We start from the raw sequence: 20948 nt of genomic DNA on the forward strand, positions 1-20948 counted from the left end.
TGATGACATCTTCATCATCTGGACCTATGGGAAGGAGACTATGGAAAAATTCCACCACGATTTCAACAGCTTCCACCCCACCATCAACCTCACTCTGGACCAATCTACAGTACACGGGACGTCCACTTTCTAGACACCACGGTGCAAATAAGTGATGGTCACATTAACACCACCCTATACCGAAAATCTACCGACCGCTATGCCTATCTTCATGCCTCCAGCTTCCATCCCGGGCACACCACACGATCCATTGTCTACAGCCAAGCACTGAGGTACAACCATATCTGCTCTAACCTCTCAGACAGAGACCAACACCTACAAAATCTCCACCAAGCATTCTCAAAACTACAATAACCACACGAGGAAATAAGGAAACAGATCAACAGAGCCAGACGTGTACCCAGAAGCCTCCTACTGCAAGATAAACCCAAGAATGAAACCAACAGGACTCCACTGGCCATCGCATAGAGTCCCCAGCTAAAACCCCTCCAACGCATCATCGGGGATTTACAACCCATCCCGGACAATGATCCCACACTTTCACAGGCCTTGGGTGGCAGGCCGGTCCTCGCCCACAGACAACCTGCCAACCTGAAGCATATTCTCACCAATAACTGCACACTGCACCATAGTAACTAACTCAGGAACCAATCCATGCAACAAACCTTGATGCCAACTCTGCCCACATATCCACACCAGCAACACCATCACAGGACCTAACCAGATCAGCCACACCATCATCGGTTCATTCACCTGCCCGTCCACCAATGTAATATACGCCATCATATGCCAGCAATGCCCCTCTGCTATGTACATTGGCCAAATGGATAGTCTCTACGGAAAAGGATAAATGGACAAAAATCAGATATTAGAAATGGCAATATACAAAAACCTGTAGGAGAACACTTCAACCTCCCTGGCCACACAATAGCAGATCTTAAGGTGGCCATCCTGTAGCAAAAAAACTTCAGAATCAGACTTCAAAGAGAAACTGCTGAGCTTCAGTTCATCTGCAAATTTGACACCATCAGCTCAGGATTAAACAAAGACCGTCAATGGTTTGCCAGCTACAAAACCAGTTTCTCCTCCCTTGGTTTTCACATCTCAGCTGCTAAAAGAAGGCCTCATCTTCCCTGATTGAACTAACCTCGTTATTTCTAGACTGCTTCTTGCTTGCTTATATATACCTGCCCCTGGAAATTTCCACTACATGCATCCGATGAAGTGGGTATTCACCCACGAAAGCTCATGCTCCAAAACGTCTGTTAGTCTATAAGGTGCCACAAGACTCTCTGCTGCTCATACAAATTAGATCTATCTTGGTACGTACAGGCAGCGAGGAGTTCTTGTGGCACCTTAGAGACTAACAAATTTATTTGGGCATAAGCTTTCGTGGGCCATAACCCACTTCTTGTCATCTGTTGAGAATGGGCCACATCCACCCTAATTGAATTGGTCTCGTTAGCACTGACCCCGCACTTGGTAAGTCAACTCCCATCTTTTCATATGCTGTGTATTTATACCTGCTAACTGTATTTTCCACTCCATATATCTGAAATGAGTTATAGCCCATGAAAGCTTATGCCCAAATAAATATGTTAGTCTCTAAAGGTGCCACAAGGACTCCTCACTGTTTATACTGATACAGACTATCAAGGCTACCCCACTGAAACTTGGTAGGTATGTGGTTCCTTCTGGAAGTAGTGAGGAATCTCTTTTCTCTTGAGAGAATTACACAATGTAGATGTAGCACCCAGGAAAGAAAAAAGTTTCCCACTTACATTTGGTAAGCCTACCCTTTTCATTTACAATTTCACTGTTCCCCTTTTCATTGCAGTCATTCATACTTGTTCAAAAGGAGTTGCAAAGTGGATGAAAACAGCAACTATTCTGATTTAGTTGAATTTTGTGCCCACTTTCTACAGGCCAAAATGATCACCAAGGTGTAAGCCAATGGAGAACCAGTATTTTTATTAGCCATATGACAAATTATCCCTATGTGGATATGCCTGAACTTCCTGGCAATAGGCAGGCAGACTCTCAGCTGCTGCCATCTTGGTGATTGGCACCTGACTTGAGCCTGGTATTCTTATTTCTACCTTGCAGAGGGTGAGAAGTAGGCATCAGGTGCTTGAGACACTCAACTCAATCTAGAGATTTTAAAGCAGCAACGAACTTTTCCAGCAAAAACCTTGCAGAACTTTGTTGGTGGTACTTGTTCAGTTGTCAAAGATCTAGAACTGGATGCAGGAGATGCCATGCTAGTCAAAGAGCTCTCCCTCTCTAAGTTCTGAAAAGGCCACTAGCCATTACTCAGCACAACAAACCTGTGTGCGCCAGTGGGGCCTTCACAACAGAAGATCCAACTGCCAGTGATTTGAAAAGGCCCTATTCACTCTATGGACCCCTGGGATCCAAGGAGGAAGCAGCACTGATGTATGATTGGCAACAACTCAACTCAGTCCATCAGACCCATGATTGCTATTAGACTCATAGACTTTAAATTATCATGATTGTTCCTTCTAGCATTAGTTTGACCTCCTGCACATTGCAAGCAACAGAACTTCAACCACCTATTCCTGTAACAGACCCATAACCTCTGGCTGAGTTACTGAAGCCCTCAAATCCTGATGCGAAGACTTCAAATTACAGAAAATTCACCATTTACACTAGTTTAAACCTGCAAATGATCCATGCTGCAGAGGAAGTTGAAAACCCTCCAAGGTCTCTGCCAATCTGATCTGGAGGAAAATTCCTTCCCCACTCCAAGTATGACAAACTGTTAAGACCTCAAAAATGTAAACAAGACCCTCTCACCAGACACCTGGGAAAGAATTTTCTGTAGTAACGCAGAATCCTCCCCATCTAGTGTCCCATCTCTGGCCATTGGACATATTTGCTAATAGCAGACATGGATGGATGGGCCATTTGCCACGGTAGCAATCTCACCATCCCATCCCCTTCCTAAACTTATCAAGCTGAGTCTTGAAACAAATTAGTTTTTTTGTCCCAAGTACTCCCCTGGGAAGGCTGTTCTAGAACTTCAGTTCTCTGATAGACTTCAAATTAGATGAAGGTTTCTAGCTAAACTTTTTGATAGCCAGTTTACAACCATTTGTTCTTGTGCCAGCATTGATCCTTAACTTAAATACCTCCTCTTCCTCCCTGGTGTATCTCCCTCTGATGTATTTATAGAGAGCGACCAAATCTCCCCTCAGCCTTTATTTTGTTAGGCTAGACAAGTTAAGCTCTTTAAGTCTCCTTTCATAAGGCAAGTTCTCCATTTCTCTGATTATCCCAGTAGCTCAATTAGTTCCCTCTCTATTCCTATACTTCCTCTTCTTCTGAGCATGGACTTTGGAGGGATTCCAAGGGCACTCAGATCCATCAGAATTCTCAGTAACTCAACTCAAGTGAATAATCCAAAACCTCACTTCCAAGATTTTGAACCAGAACATCTCATATTGTCCTCTGCTGGATCTGAGGACTTAGGCTTATTCCAGAAGATCCTTTCGGCATTGTGTAACTAACACCCAGAGCACCTCCCACTCCAAAAGAACAATTCTACTCAGTTCCAAGAACCACCTAAGCCTCCTTCATAAAGAACGTTTTGAGGCTGTGGTCTGTTCTCACTTAGGTCTTGATGAGAAAGGTACAGAGGCAGTACACTCTGATGAGTGCTCTCTTCTTTCCAAACACTTAACGTTTGGGATTGATGGTACAAAATTAAAATCACTGCAGAGCAAAAAACCTCAAAAAACCTTTAGCGGCAGTCATACAGTGTTTTACCATATCAGGGTACTTGTTCCAGAACAATCTGCGGGGCAGAATAAAAAGCAAAGCCCTCTGCAATAAGATCACATATGATATAGTCAATGACTGCTACTCTCTAATCATACTCCTTTAGTCATGCAGAAAGGAGAATTCTATCTGATTGAGGGATTAGCTGAATTCAGGATAGTGTCTTGTGAGCTTTACTAGTGTGATTAAAAAGGGTGCCTTGTGTCTGTAGTCTGCCTAGAGAAATTTAATCCTGGAAGCAAGATCTAAAAGCAGCTAGTGCATAGATTGTAGTTACTATGTTAAGACTGAGGATCCCAGTTGCTCCTAAGTCTGAACGTGTATTGTGTGAAGAACAGCACTAGGAAATGCTGAAGATGAGGAGACTTTTGTTCAGATTGTAAAAGACAACACCGTAACTTCTCCAATTTAGCCAGCTCAATGGAAGAGTCAGCAATCCAATTTCTTATCTATAGAGCTAGCAGAAACCAGCTGTGATTGTTCTGAATACAAGGCAAGAGACATAAAGAGTGATGCGGCTAGTATTTCTGAGGACTGTTTAACTCTAGTATCAGAGTGATGTAGTGTGTATGTGCATGTCACTTATTTGTTCACCTCAGGGGTGAAAGTAAAGCTGAAGACTTACCAGTACATTGGCTGGGGGGGACAAAAGAGGCAACAACGTTAAAGTCGCGGCAGTGCTTTAAGCAGGGCTGCTGATGGTGGGTGCAAAAGGGGCAGCTGGATACGAGCTGGTACTGGCGGCCACTTTTTACCGGGGTGCCATACTGGCCCGTACCGGCTTACTGTCACCCCTGGTTCACTTTCACCTTGGCCTGATGCAGTGTGTCCAAAGGGGATTTGAGCTTCACATTTTAGTGTCTTTTGTTAAGATGAAATTAATGAGTAGTTCAAAAGAAAAGTATGCAATACCTTGTTCCTAATTCAATATGTGTCTACAAACATCAAGAAGAATCAGCACTGGCATGCAGAGAACTGGGATGGTGTGCACAAGAGATTACTCTTGCTAGCTGTGAGATTTGGGCCTGCTGCCCCCTTAAAAATCTAAAGCTTCTGAGCAGCACTACAGCTGTTCTCTCACTATCTTAGTCAATACATGCACACAATGAAATTGTGAAAAATATATACTCACAAGCATGCGTGTGGACACACAAGTATACAGATACATTTTTCTTCTTTTAATGATTTTCTGTCTAATATTAGGGCTGCCTACTCACCTTCTCAGGCTTATGAAGTCTTGCTCCATACCACCCAGAGAACAGCCTTCCCCTCCTCCCTACTTTTCTCAGCTTGTTCTTTACCAATATGACAGGGCTGCTGCACAAATAGCAAAAAGACTGGAAATCTAGAAGAACAGTCTCCCTCTCTCTCTGGGGGTCGTGTGGGGAGGAAAGAGAGAGTGTTCCAGTACGTTCCTGGTTTTGACTGACTCAGAAGACTGGAAAAACAGCTTTTTCTCTGTGATATTGCCAGTGGCCAACATTCTATAATAATCATCATCATTAAATAAAAGAGGTTAGCTAAATGACCCGAACTTCCAAAGAGTCCATCAAGTTTCAATCTGAGCGGTAGGTGAATATCTGAATCAGGATTTATTTATTTAATTCTATCCTAGCCTGTTCATATGTCCAGTTACAAAAGCACTAATCAAATCTGTCATAATTGACTAGCTCTGAACCCATCAAAGATTAGCTATGAGATCCTCCAAGACTAGGCTGGGGGACAACAACAGTTCTTTCAATTCTTATAAACAAACACAGGACCATTTCAAACAGTGGTTAATAAAAGTCTTCCACTAGAACACACAGTAAATGATTTTTTACTTCACACTGCACAAGAACCATTGAGTCATTTAGAAACCGTTAATAAGGAACAGCAGAAAATTCAACTTCTCTAAACATCACTCTTATCTGAATAGTGGGCATATGTTAGTTTTAGTTTCTATTAAATACTTATTGCAACTGTTCCATAGAAACAGTAAGGCATATTATTACTGCTCTTATTTGAATTGAGATGCAGTCCAATCAAGGAGCAGGGCCCCACTGAGCTACTTTGCAAATTGCCTGTTGCAAAGGAAATTATTATTTTTAGGCAAAAAACCCTAGAGATCCGCTTTGCTTACCTACTGTCACCAGCATTTGCCACGTAGAGCTTCCCCAGCATATACACAACAACAAGGGCTGTGCAGCCACCAGATATATTGTAAACAGTCCTTTCTCGCTCTATTTGTAAATCCTAAGGAAGACAGAAGAGAGTTTATAAAATAGCTCTGCAATTGGCATTAGGAAGAGATGATTTTCATTAAAACCTTATGTATTCTTATTCCTAAACGAAAAGTCCTGTTGAGTTTGTTTACTTGTTGCTGCCACAACTGTATATTCAGGGAAACAAATGGAACATCGAAGAGCAACGTACATAGGGCTGAATCCTGTTTGTTCCATGGATAAAGTAACCTGGCTAATATCGTGCAAGGCACAGCAGAACCAAGTGCAGTGCTACCCAAGGAGGCCTTCCTCCGACTAATATTTGAATTACACTCTGGTTTCAGTTATATTCACAATTTCTGCTACTGCCTACAAATCAATGTTGAGGAAGAAAACCCAAAAGAAATCAAATCTTACAGTCTTTTGTCAGAGACATACACATATACATATACTAAAAATGCCTATTTTATATCATCTGTGCCATAGACAAGTTTTAAGTCGGTATCCCACCCCCTATGAATTTTTGCATTTTTAGCAAGCTACAGAGTATTTCAAAGGAAGCAGAAAATTTTAACCATAAAAATAATTTCAACCCATACAGTGAATTTTCAAGGCATTTCCAAGTATGTTAAAACAGTTTTATTCCCTGGCTTTTTTATAATAATCCTTTTAAAATCTGAAATCGATTTCTGTTTCCTTACCCACTTTCAGTTTGTCATGCATATGCTTTGGGACTGTAAGGATGACAGCATTTATGTTTTATTTCGTTTTAATAAGATGACTTCAAAAGTATTTGTTGTGATGCAAAAGAGGGATTACTACAATGAGCCTGATTTTTCAGAGAGTATGCACGCTACAAAATTATGTTGACATAAGTTATGTTGATGTACAGACACCACAGTAATTAAAATCATTTTTGCATGTCCACACTACATTTCTCGTGTCAGCAGTGCACCTCTTCACTTACTTGCATCAATATAAGGGCTGAGAGCAGTGCACCTGTGAATAGCTATCCCACTGTGCAATCTGCCACCATCTAGTGCAGGGTGTTTTGGAAAGGGTTTGCAATACCTCATGGGGGTAAACAAGTTGCACAGGGGTGCCTGGAAACATGATTTCAACATTCCATAATGCAGTTTTCTCTATCGCATAATGTTTCCCGCCTCTTTCTAAAGCCCCATAAACCTGTGTGCACGCCATCTGAGTGAGAAGCATGGATCCTGCACAGCTCTTTACTACTGTGAGGAGTGTTGCAAGTAAGGGATGCCTGATCCTGCAGTATTTGCAGTGTTGCCAGAGGAGCCATGGAGGACATGACGATTCCTTAGAGGCTAGATTGCTGTGGGACACAGAAAAAAATAATTCAAGGTTGTTGGCTGCGTTCACAGAGCAGCTGAAGATGGTGGAGCACCAGTTCTGGACCTAAGAAACAAGCATTGACTGGTGAGACCACATTGTCATGCAGGTTTAGGATGACAAGGAGTGGCTGTAGAACTGTTGGATGTGCAAGGCCACGTTTCCGGATCTGCCTGCCCTCAGCGACACCATAACAAGAGCTGCAGTGACAGTGGAGAAGTGAGATGGTATCACTGTGTGAAAGTTTGTAACACCAGATTGCTACCAATCAGTCAGGAATCAACTGGAGTTGGGAAAACCACCGTGAAGCTTGCTGTGATGCAAGTGTCCAGGGCCATTAATCACATCTTGCTACAAAGGACTGACATTCTGGGCAACGTGCAGAACATAGTGAACAGTTTTGCAGTAAAGGGGGTTCCTGTACTGTGCTGGGGCAGTAGATGGCACACACATCCCTATTTTGGCACCAGACCACCTCGCCACAGAGTACATCAACAGAAAGGGCTTCTTTTGTGTGGTACTGGAAGCAATGGTGGATCACTGGGGATGTTTTACCAACATCAACATGGGCTGGTCAGGGAAGGTGCACAGGCCTGTTCAGAAAGTTGCAAGCAGGGACTCTCTTTCCAGATCAGAGGATTAACACTGAGGATGTTGAAATGCCAATAGTGATCCCTTACTCCTGTGGCCCATGAAGCCCTGGACAGCTGCAAGGGAGCACTTCAACTACAGGCTCAGTGGGCGCCGAATGACAGTTGAATGTGCCTCTGGCTGTTTGAAAAATATCCCAATTGTTATAGCTGGCTGCTGTGTCCTTCATAATATTTGTGAAGCAAAGGGAGAGAAGTTTCTGCCTTAGTGAAGTGGCTGTCTGCTGATTTTGAGCAGCCAGATAGCAGAGCTATAAGAAGAGCTCAATGTGGAGCTATACGGCTCACGGAGGCTTTGAAATACCATTTTAATAGTGAGCCACAGTAATGTGTGCTGTTTTAATGTGTTCTGCCTTGCATTGCTTTTTGGCAACCCAGTATGAACCTTGTAATGAGTGCCGTGTGTGTAGCAACAGAACATCGCATATGCAGCTATTGCCATTAACTGTGAATGATGTCAGCCCCTACCAGCATATGCTGTAAATTAATAAAGATGACTTATATTTCCATAAATAGACTTTTATTACAAAACCATGCAAACAGACATGTTTATAATTGAATTAAACTTTATAAATACAGGAGAAAAAACTGTTAAAAGAGAAAACAGTCATTTCCATTTCACAAAACACTTACACCAACCATGTCTCTCACAGATTAGTGCATGTGCCGCTATGACTGCCTGCACTCTCCCCCAAGGTGGAGTGGTAGGCATAGTGCAGTGGCCCTGGACGCCACATGGAATGCAGTTCTCTATAGGCTGCAGAGGCAGGTGAGCATGGAACTGTTGAACTTGAAGGTCCACAAGAGTCTACAGCATGTCTGTTTGCTGCTTGAAAAGTGCTAGCTGCTAGCGCTAGCTGCTTTCTTTTCCACTCTATCCCCATCCATGCTGTCTGTGAGGGTATCTAAAGCAGCAGAGGCTTGCAAAACCTCTTAGAACATGCCATCCTGCGTTGTCTTCCTTCTCCTTATCTGGCTGTGCCACTCTGCTGGTGCGGATGCAGAGATCCTCAAGGCCACATTTCCAGCTGCAAAAGATACCATGCACAGAGGTACTATTCTGAGTGTATTCACAAGATACACTGAAACTTGGTATACTGCATTCACTTCCTTTTGTCCACACAAATTGTAAGCACTACATTCTCATGTCCCTTTCAGATTCATAAAGCAGAGCGGCAGTCCCAGCGATGGTGAGTACAGCCCAGGAGGGAGAGGATACACTGGGAAAATAAGGGGCGGGGATAGTTCACGGGCATGAGTATATGCATATAGGACAACTGAGTTGAATACTGGCACTCTTTTCCACAGGTGGTGAGGATTTTAGCTGGACTTCCACTGCTGAGAGTAACAGTAGGTGAAAGGGAACAGCTCCTGCAGGCATCTGGCTGCAGATCGGTGCCACATACTGCAAGCCTACATGCTGCAATGGTGCCTGCTGAAATAATTGTTGCATGGTCTGGGAAAGTGTCCTTCCACGGCAGGAGAAATAAGGCAGCCCTCCCCAGAAACCTTTGGCAGAGGACTGCAGATTGCCTTCACAAAAGTTTCCTTGAGATCTCTATGAAGGATTCATGGGACAATCCAGTGTACACAAAAACTATTCTGCAGGACCCTCTCAGCAACTCTACTTCCCCTCTACCGTTAGACAATCTGCTTCTCACTCTACTGGTGATTTCACTACATCTTCTAGCATAAGTTCAAAAAAAAAAAAAGTAAATGAATGGATGTGTCTCTGCAATATCAAAGCAAATTGTACTCTTACCAGAGGTTCCTTCCCTTGAATCAGGCTCACCTGTGCTGGACTGTAGGGACCGCCCAGGAGCCAAAAACAGGTCCTGGCGCGCTGTGCCACTGGATCCCCCAGTCGCCTGTCCCCCATAGTCCTCCTCACTGTTCACAGCTGGGGTCTGTGACTTGGACTTCCTGAAGTATCCATGGTGCTCTTGGGAGTGGGATGGTGTCTCCACCAAGGATGGCATGCAGATTTTTGTAAAAGTAGCAGGTCTGTGGATCTGCACCGGAATGACTGTTAGCCTCCCTGGCTTTCTGGAACACCTGTTGCAGCTCCTTGGCTTTCACATGACACTGCTGCAGATCGCTCTTATAGCCCTTCTCCCCCATGCCCCGAGTGATCTGCCTGTTAATAATGATGTTTCTGCAGCTGGATTAGAGCTGTGCCTGCACAGCCTCTTCTCCCCACAGATCCACCACCTCCTGTGTACTCCAGGCAGAAGCGCGTCTGCATGGAGTACACAGCGTGTAGCCAGCATGGTCAACTGGGCAGTTGCTAGGTGACCTCTCTATGCCAAGCAACCAGGAAATGAAATTTCAAAAATTGATGGGGCTTTAAAGGGGAGAGAAGTGTACCTGTGTACCTGGCCAGTGGGCAGCAGAGTTCAAAACGGTGACCACAGTGGTCATGCTGAGGCATTGGACGACACTTCCGGGTGTCTGTTACAGCTACTCCATTTTGTTTTTGTTCTCCTGTGGCCTCCCCTCCCTGGCTGTTAAGTTGTTTAGCAGGGCCACTGCCCTTCTCAAAATGGAGGGCCCCTTAAAGTTGTTTACCAAGAGCCATTGCCCTTTTCAAAGGGATGGCCAATTGTGCTAAGTGGGACCACTGCCCTGTTCAAAGGGTTAGTCCTGTTATCACCTTGTTAAACCTGGGCTCGGTGTAGGGTGGACAATGTCCAGTTGCAAGGCCTATTGTGTTTTTAAGGTCCTGGGCATGAGTCATAGGCCTCATGTGCTTCTGAGTCACCTATTGCACAGGACTCTGCCTAGACATGTCTCTGTGCTCACCTGCCTCTCTTTTTTTTTTTTTTTTTTTTTCTCTCTCCCCTGCCTCTGAGCCAATCAAAAGTACTGGTGGGAAACTGCCTAAGTTTGCCCTTAAAACCAGACATTTTCTGATCAGACCTCAGAAAGGTTCCTGCATTGCTGCCTGGTCTGATCAGCCAGGGGTTCTGGGGGGTCCTTTCTCCGCTCTCGTTTTATTTTTGAGCATACCCCCGTTTTTGTGAACCACCCCCACGAAGAACGAATTGCTGCCTGAGAGATCTCCTGATTATTGAGACTGTACCCAGCCTTCTGATGATTTTGCTGCTTTTACCTCTGCTGCTTCCTTTGGGGCTGGTAAGAATCCCTCTGTGAAATTCTGTGAAATTCTCTATACTTTTATTTTATTATCTTAGCTGCTCTCTCTCTTTCCCCAGCACCCAGACTTAACCAGCACCCAGCATAGCTGTGGTTAAGTTAGGTTTAGAGAATTGTTTGTATTGTGTTCTGTAAGTTAGGTTTAAGAAATTGTTGCATTGTGTTCTGTTACTTGCTAATTTGTGTAGTCTTGGTTAAGTTAGGTCATAGATAAGATTTTGCTGTGTTCTGTATAGTTGTGGTTAAGTCTGTCTTCCTGCTGCCCCCACCGAGCTCTCCAGTCACCCCATACCCCTCAGTCTCTCTGCTGTTTAAACCTGCAGCCTGCCTGCCCTCTGTCTCCTGAAGTTTAAATCTCCCTCTGCTCTCTGCTGTTTAAACCTGCAGCCTGCCTGCCCTCTGTCTCCTGAAGTTTAAATCTCCCTCTGCTCTCTGCTGTTTAAACCTGCAGCCTGCCTGCCCTCTGTCTCCTGAAGTTTAAATCTCCCTCTGCTCTCTGCTGTTTAAACCTGCAGCCTGCCTGCCCTCTGTCTCCTGAAGTTTAAATCTCCCTCTGCTCTCTGCTGTTTAAACCTGCAGCCTGCCTGCCCTCTGTCTCCTGAAGTTTAAATCTCCCTCTGCTCTCTGCTGTTTAAACCTGCAGCCTGCCTGCCCTCTGTCTCCTGAAGTTTAAATCTCCCTCTGCTCTCTGCTGTTTAAAGCTGCAGCCTGCCTGCTCTCTCTCTCTGCTGTTTAAACCTGCAGCATGCCTGCTCTCTGTCTCCTGAAGCTCTCTCTCTCTCTCTCCTTTTTAATCCCTTCCTCCACACTCTCCTATTACCCCCAAACCTCAATTGTATTACTGAAGTCTAGCATAAAACCCCATTGGTTACCCTTTTTCTCTCTAACACACCTCACATTTTACATTTATACCACTGTGACACATTTTTACCTAGAGTTGGTTACTTACCACATTTTCCCATAACTGTTAGTTGGCTATATGCTGCTGTGACACACCTTTTATATAGAAATTGTTAGCTACTTGTTACATTTATACTTCAGTGTTAATTGGTTACCAACTGTACTGTACCCCACTGTATTGTACCCCACTAATGAAACCCCCTATACTATTTGCTAAAAGAAACCCCTCCCCAATCGTCTACCTTAACAAACCCCATACCCCTCACTATTGAATTTTCCCTGTTTTTTGCATTTTCTTAATAAAGTTTATTTTGCACTCCACCTGTGTGGTAATTGCTCCCCAAGATCCCATATACCTGCTGGCAGGGACACCGGGAAGCCACTAAAGTCAATGTACATAATGCAGTGTCTATATTGACGCTGCATTGAGCTAATTACATCAACTTACGCATTACGCTTCTCACGGAGGTGAAGTTATTAAGTGGGCGCAGCGCGCAAGTTACATCGGTGGGAACGACATTTTAGCACAGACACTCAGAGTTAGGTCTATGTAAGCTGCCTTGCATTGACCAGGGCTGAGAATCTGGCCCTTAATAGTTTCATAGATTCCAAGACCAGAAGGGATCACTCTAGACTGACCTCCTACATCACAGGCCATAGAATTTCCCTGAATTAATTCCTGTTTGAGAATCTCTTTCAGAAAAATATCCAATGCCTAGGATGGAGTATCTACCACAATTCTTAGTAAATTGTTCCAAGAGTTAATTATCCTCACTGTTAAAAAAAAGTACACCTTATTTCCCATCTGAATTTGTTTAGCTTCCAGCCATTGAATTGTTATACCTTTCTTTGCTAGACTGAAGAGCCTGTTACCAAATATTTGTTCCCCTTGTAGATACTTACAGACAGTGATGAAGTAACCCCATAACCGTCTCTTTGTTAAGCTACATAGAGTGAGCTCCTTGAGTCTATCACTATAAGGCATGTTTTCTAATCCTTTTATCATTCTCGTGGTTCTTCTCTGAACCGTCTCCAATTTATCATCAACATCCTTCCTGAATTGTGGGCACCAAAACTGGACACAGTATTCCAGCAATGGTTGCACCAGTGCCAAATATGGGAGTTTATATTACCCTACTTATTCCTACTTGACATTCCTGTTTATACATAAACAAAGATTGCATTAGCCCTTTTGGCTACAGCATCACAAAGGGAGCTCATGTCAGCTGATCATCCACCATGATCTTCCAAAACTTTTTTGGAGTCACTGCTTCCCAGGATAGAGTCCCTCAGCATGTAAGCATGGCCTGCACTTTAATACCACCACTAATTCTGCAAACAGATATACACTAAAGAAAAAATGATCATCTTTTTTCCTTACCAGTCTTGACGGTGACTCATATAGCCATCTGTAGATGCAGGGACAACTTCTGTTCAGAGCTGCTCAAGTTTTACCACTGTGACGTGCCGAAGTCACCATGCTTTGTTAAATGAAATGTGACCTCAAATTGTGCCCACACTTCTGGATAAGGTATTTATGTGTTATGAAAGAAAGGGCATTCCTGCACTGCAACAACATATGCAAGGAAAATTAAGCCACTGTTACCACTTTTATTTCCTCTCACAGTGGAAGTAAATTTTCCCTATGGTATTGACCCTGCCAGCAGGTAGGGGATCTTGGGGGACAACTACTGCACTGGTGGGGTGCAAAATAAACTTTATTAAGAAAATGCAAAACAGGGAAAATTCAATAGTGAGGGGTATGGGGTTTGTTAAGGTAGACAATTGGGGAGGGGTTTCTTTTAGTAAATAGTATAGGGGGTTTTAATAGGGACTACAAGACAGTGGGGTTAAAATGACACTGAAGTACAAAAGTAATAGGTACTAACAATTGCGTAAAGGGTGTCTACAGAGCATATATAACGCAGAGGCAGGGTTAGTGGCAAAAGTGATTAATAACCAACACGCGATGTTAATGTCTCTACAGTGAAAAATGGTCAGAGTTAAATAGTAAAAGGTCTGTCCTTTAAGGAGAGGAAATGGGTAACCATGTGGTTTATGCAGACTCAGTAAACAATGAGGTTGGCATGCAGCAGGAGGCGGTTGAACACGGGGAGGTAGTAAGAGAAGAGGAGAGAAAGGCAGGGGTAAGGAACGGGAGGAGGGAAGGAGAGGTGAGCAGAGAGAGGGTTTAAACTCAGGAGACAGAGACAGAAGAGAGAAGACAGGCTGCAAGTAAAACAGCAATAGAGCTGGCAATCAAGGTTGGGGAGCTCGTGGGGCAGCGGGACAGAAGATCGTAAACTAATATATCAGAAACTGCAAAAGATCTAGGACAACTGCCAATAACTACACAAATAGCAATACAAACACAATGCAATAAGTGTTTAAACAACGAACTTACAGAGCAAAATACAAACAATCTCTTTAAACTAACTTAACACAGCTATGAAACATGAAGACAACTTACTAATATCAAACTGATTCTAATAGTGCACTTACACAGTGTGAGGCGTGCAAGCTGCAGCCCAGGAACCCAGCCAGCGAGCGGCAGCATGCGTTTTTGCAGCCAGCAAAGCACTGCGAGAAGAAACAGATTATAGATGACAGACCAAAGGATTTATGCTTGGGTCTTCTGCTGGAAACAAGCCGCAGCTCAGACAGGGGAGCCTGCAAGAGAGAAGCGTTACAATCTCCCCAGACAATGCAGCAAACAGAGACAGAATAAGAGCTAGCCATCAGCGGATAAGATATTCACTTTCCAATAATCAGGAATCTCAGGCACAAATTCGTTGCATGGAGGAGTTTAAAATGGGAACGCTCGCAAACAAACGAGCAGCGAAGAGCGGCCCCCCAAAGACACTAGCTGATCAACCCAGGCAAAGCAAGGACCTTCTCCAAGGGCTGATCAGAAAATAGCTGGTTTTAAAGCAAACCTGGCGTTTCCCACAGTATCTGATTGCTTCCTTGATACTAGGGAGAAAGAGCAGGCAAAATGCAGGAAGCAAGGATGCCGGGCATTCTGACCAGTAGACTCATATGCTAAGTAGTGCATTCAAGTCTTGCATTCTGCAACGCCACACTCAGGCAGTTTCCCACCAGTACTGATTGGCTCCTCTTGATACAGGGGAGGAGAGGAGGCAGGGAAAAACTGCAGGGAAGCATAGGCATGCCTGGGCATGTTCTGAGCCACAGGTATGACTCATATGCTTAATTAGTTGGCCACTTCAGGTCTTGCATTTCTGGGCAGCGCCCCCCACACCGAGCCCGGGTCTGAACAAAGGAGATAAACAAAGAAGCAAGAAGCCCCCTCCCTAGGCAGGGCAGTGGCTCCAGTTAGTCTGTACAAGCCATCCCTATGAATAGGGCTGTGATGTTAGTTAGCACAATGGCTGGGAGGGGCGGCCACACAGGACAAACAGAAAGGAGAAGGGAAAAAAGAATGCTAGCAGGGGGACAGCTGTAACAGACAGGTATCTGGAGATTTTGCTGTGTAGCTCCCATTAATTTGAAGAACATGTCTGCTAGCTAAGTCTCTGTATACTGCTTGGAAAATCTTTGTCACAGTATGTATGTTGCAATGACAGAGTACAAAATTCTCAACTGCTCAAGTGTCTCTGACGCACCGTAGAGGGATTCATTTTGGGTAAAGCCCTTAGGGCATGAGACTTTCCAGATTCTCTATCTACAGTAACTGACTTCCATGAAAACTTGCACATCTCAATAACTCTCATTTCCAACTGTGACAAAGTGAATCTTTCAGTGAATTTTTGTAACCACCTCACAGCGAGCAAGCAGCCTGCATCTTTAAGAGCCAAGCAATATTGTAATGGGACAAATCTCAAGTCTTCTCTGCCTGAATTTCACCCAGTGCCACTCCCTGAGATGCTCAGGTGTTGGGAGAACTTTATGCTCCAGTTTAAGAATTGGATCTATGTTATTCCTGGCTGGTGAAGGCCAGTGGAGAAATATCTGTTGTAAAAGATTGCCACCACTGCCCTTACAGAGAGCTGGCAGCCAACTGCTCTTAAGAAAGCATTCGGCAGCCTCAGCTGTCACTTGAGGTTGAGAGCATAACCCTTTCTGGCCACTGTTCCACCTTCCATTCTTCAGACATTGCTGAGAAAGTTCTGGTGAGATAACCCTCACAGTGTCTGTTATCCTTGATCTGTGCCAAGCCAAATACAGACTGGGTTTGGCACAGACTGTGTTGGTTACACTGGATGATCTCTTCCTGACAGAGGATGAATGAAGATCAGGTATCAAAGTTCAAATGATGCTGATCAGCTGCCTTTGATACCATCAACCATGATATATTGCTTGGCTTGCTTGTGCCATCTAGTGGGGAATAGATGGAGCTGCTCTTAGATGACTTTTCCCTTGGAGTGGCCACAGAAGGTAACTGGTGGTCTACCCTAAGGGCTCTCATTTGAGGTACAGCAGGGTTCAGGGTTTTTTTACCCCTCTCATTCAACATATCTATGATGCAGCATCTGTTGCAGTACCTTCAGTACACTTTTCACACCATACAAGCCTGACCCAGTCCTTGGCTGAACTTGGGACATTAATGTGGGCAAGCTGGCTAAGGTTCACTCCAGACAATACGGAGGCGATGGTAGAGTAGGGAAAGCATCACCAGAACATGACAGACTGTACTGGCATCTTTCAGTGGTATCCATCTGCTATTTACTGCCCGACTTCACAACAACTTCAGTGTGATGTTGGATCACTATTTACTTTTAGAGGATTAAAATTACAGCACTCAGCAAGAGAGCTGTTTAATTCCAGAAGGTCGTGACCTCGTCTCTTGGATATGGACTGTTTTCCATGTTTTGCCACTTTAACATCTGCACTGTCCATGAGGCCGTACCTAAAATCCCTTTGGAAACTAAAGCTCGTGCAGTAGGCTGCTGTCTACTTGTTAGCAGAGTATCATACTAGAAGCACATGCCATCAGTGCTTCATGAACTAGCCTGCCTGCCTGCTGGTTTCCAGCTGGAGTTTCACGTTGGTTTTAGTCATGATCAGAAACGGTTTAGGGCTGTTACTGTTGAAATTAGATGCTCAAGCTGAAGTCATCTCTGCTTAAAAAAGAGGGAGGAGGGCTTCTGGCAGACACTTTCCATTAGGGCTCCTCAGCTCCGGACCTCTGTCATTTTGCTCCAAAACAGTCCATATCTGTTAATCTCCAGAACACACTGCAAAGCCCATTTATCTGTTCAGGGTTTTGTGGGAGAGCTAAGGAAAGGGATGGGATAAGGATCTTTCTAGGGTGGGGTACACCTGCATTTTCACATTGACATCCCAGGCTGCTGGTGCTTCTCTTGTGTGGGGAGTTTGCTATGTTGTTTGTACAGATTTGCAATTTAAAGTGTTTAAACCTCCAGAGCCAGGGATAACCATCTGTTTTTGTATTTAAATCAAAACTTAAAAAAATAAAAAAAAATAGATTTTTGTTTGCAGTATGGATGCAACAAAACAGTTGTAAGAATCATCACAGGGATGCTGTTTACAGCTTCAGTTGCATTGTCCTGACCGCAGTGCTACAGGAAAAACTGTTAAAATACAGACTAGCTTAGCCAAGCCAGACAACCTTGAGCTAATTCTGTCAGAGTTGTAGTGTAGCTGGGACACAGTATAAAAGACCACTGAAAGGGTATTTGTTCATTCATTGCCGTGGCCTATCCAATGGGCCTCGCAGTTCCAAACAAGGGAAGGCCAAGCAATGCTAATCATGGCTTCCAAAAGAACAAGCAATCTTTCCTCTTTGTGCAACAACTCTGTCCTGACAGAAGTGTAAAACAGAGTAGCAATACCTATTCCTTCCTCCCCCCCACCCAACTTGAGATCTATTAGTAAGACTCAGAAGTAGGGCTTGTAAATAAGTTTGATCTTCACCCAATTATACATGGTTGTAAACATTACATATGGATTCATTTGCTTTTTAGGTTATCAAGCAGATGTAAGTCACTCTGTACAGACCATCCAGAAAGTAATGTCCTATTTTTATGCAGGTTCCAGGCTTCTCAGTCTGTTTTACCTCAAAAGAAACACAGGAATTTATTTCATCTACATTAGAAGAATGAAGGGCTGAGGTAACTCTCTTGGGATTTGAACTTGTGGCTCCAGGAGTGATGCTAAAAAACCCGATATTCTGAAATATAATGCTTGCATCACCAAGTCAACCCTCCTCTTGTTTTGTCAGTTATTTAAACAGTGGATTCTTTCAAGTGTTTCCACCCTTCAAAATGGCAGAAATATGACGACATTCTCATCTCTCAAGATCGCCACCATTTTGATCTGAAAGTTTTACAAGAACAGTTTACTATATTTCATCTACACTGAATACAAATCTTAGTCCTGATTTAGAATCTCAAGTTGAATCCAAACCTGGTTCTGGATTTGAACACCACCTCTTCAGCCCATCTGTTATTTTAGCAGTAAGCCAGCTTTGTATCACTTAACTGTATCACAACTAATTTTCACCCCAATATAACAAAAACAAAAAGCTATTAACTCAGTCATGACCTGAGAGCCGGATAACTGGGGGTGAGGATATACCTTTCAGATGGGAGTGTACTCTGAATGGCACTTTTTCTACATAAGGCTGAGTATGGAGTGGAAACGCTTTCCTTTAGTCTCTCTTTAAAACACAAAAAGAAAGAAGAGGTAGATGGCTCACCTGTGATGCACAAAGCGATGCATACACCCCCAACAGGTGAAATTCAGATAAGCCTCCTTTTGCTCAGTTCAGCTAGCTGAGTTTGATTACGTTATCTGAGTAGCTTAATATAGATGAATACTTGGAAATACCCTTCTAGCTCCCCAAGACATGGCCTATAAACCACTCAGGGTTTGTCCAGACTACTGTTTTGGGTTGTACTATAACTCAAGTTAACAAATGTAATTGTAAATGCTAACAATGAACACCCAACTGAATGTGGCCTGGAATAAACATGTGTGATCTCAGGTTACAACATGGAAATAAATTAACACAAGCTACAACACAATCAAACACTGTAGTCTAGAAAAAAACACAGACAGGAGGGAGGTTAGTAGTTTAAATAGCTGAGTAGGGTAACAGCCTTCCATGGAAGATAAACAGGGTGCTGTGTGGTTTACTGTGTAGGGGTGTGTAGGATGAGCACTCTCCAGAGGAAATCAGATTTGACAGACACTGGAATTATTGTGTTATGACTAACAGGGAGTTACACTGAGTCTGACACTTCTGGCAAGACAGGGAAGACCTAATTAGCATTTAAAAGGAGGCTGAGCAGAAAGAAGTAATGGCACACAACACTCCAGGGAAAGAGAGTTGAAGGCCTTCTATCAGGCAGTACCTGAAGGGATGTGCAAAGAGGGTTATATGTACCTACCCAACACTCTATCCTGTTTCAAAGGGTTCCCGTGAAGTGCTATGTGTTGAAGGAAAGAAAACCGAGAAGTGTGCCTGCCTACTTTAGGAATGCTGGTTTTTGTTAAACCTTGGGTGCGATGATACATTGTGCTAGTAAGAAACCCATGTAAATAAGCTAACTCAAAAGGGTTGGACTAGCATAAAAACAAAACATGGATGAGGTAGTAATACAGAATGACCACAGTGATATCAAAGAGGCTCACATCATTACTTCAGAGAGCACCAGGTGTATAAAGAAGGACAGAGTTAGAGAGGTGGGAGGGGTGCATCAGCCTTAGAAATGTTGCCGTTACATAAATCTCTCTCTCTCTCTCTCTCTCTCTCTCTCTCTCTCACACACACACACGTTATTCTTAAGCACAAGATGTTATCCAGACCTTAGACTGGATATATTGTATTTACTCCTATTTTTTCCCCTAATAACACTGCTTTTTTTAATTAGAATTGTTATTGTGCTGGGGTAACCACTGAGAGCTGTTCCTGTAGACAATGATGGAAAGGCAGAAGTGGGGGTAAAAGGTCCCCAGCCTGCAGCATTTGATCAGGCATGGGGCAGGAGATGCTCGTTCTGAATAAAGCCTACCACGATGCCAGCTAGTGACATGGAGAAAGACAAATTGCCATGATTTGTGTGCACAGGCCCTAGCACAATGGGGCCCAAATTTCAGGCAGGGCCCTCAGTACTATAGTAAGCCATGTGTATTTAGTATTATGAAGTATACACTACAACATCATCATAATTTAAATATAGTTGATTCTGGGCAACTTCTGTCATCGTGTTGTGTAACAGTAAAAAAAGATTTGTAATAAAAATGTACAAATTTTACAGTGAATATTTTCAGTTGCATGGCAGTTTGCAAAGAGCTTTCTGATTCTTTGGGAAGGAAAGCACTACACAAAGAACTAATCATTGTAATTACTTGTGCGTGGAAATGAAACCGTCCTTTTTTGGAATAACTGCTGCAGTCTGCTAATTAGTTAGATGAACTAGGACTAATTCACATATATGAGGAAAAACTATGATTGAGTCCTGCATTTGTACTTCACCTTGAGAATAAAATCTCTGGGAAATGTTTAGTTTAAACTTTTCTGCACAAAGAGGAAGCTTTTTTAAGACAGAGCATAGTCATTTCCTAAGGCCTGATCCCACAAGCACTTACCAGGTATAGTTCAACTGCTAAGAGCGCTCTCAGGCTAGCAAGCACTATGCACAGTGGCACAAGTTTGCAGAACCAGGCTCCTGCAGGGGATATCCACTCAGGGGTGAATCCCTGGCCCCACTGAAGTCAAATGGAAATTTTGCCACTGCCTTCAGTAGAGCCAGAATTTCACCCCAAGTATCCATGTGAGTAAAGCACAAATGAGTGGAGGGCTGAGGCCCACCCCCGCAACAATGGGGCAGAGTAGAGAGCTACTGTGCAGCCCCTATTCTAGCCTGTCAGCTAGAACAGCCATTGCTTCTCC

At 43.6% G+C, this 20948-nt stretch overlaps 1 protein-coding gene across 1 annotated transcript in view; it reads right to left on the reverse strand.

The window, feature by feature from the left end:
* The window catches only part of PPM1H (protein phosphatase, Mg2+/Mn2+ dependent 1H), a 216135-nt gene that overhangs the window by 78844 nt on the left and 116343 nt on the right, over positions 1-20948 (reverse strand). Inside the window, exon 4 of the mRNA XM_032780556.2 lies at positions 5924-6036. Coding sequence (XP_032636447.1) covers positions 5924-6036 — 113 coding nt within the window. The remainder of the gene's footprint in view (positions 1-5923; positions 6037-20948) is intronic.

The sequence above is a fragment of the Chelonoidis abingdonii genome, chromosome 1, assembly GCF_003597395.2.
Source record: "Chelonoidis abingdonii isolate Lonesome George chromosome 1, CheloAbing_2.0, whole genome shotgun sequence".
In the NCBI taxonomy this organism is placed as follows: Eukaryota; Metazoa; Chordata; order Testudines; family Testudinidae; genus Chelonoidis; species Chelonoidis abingdonii.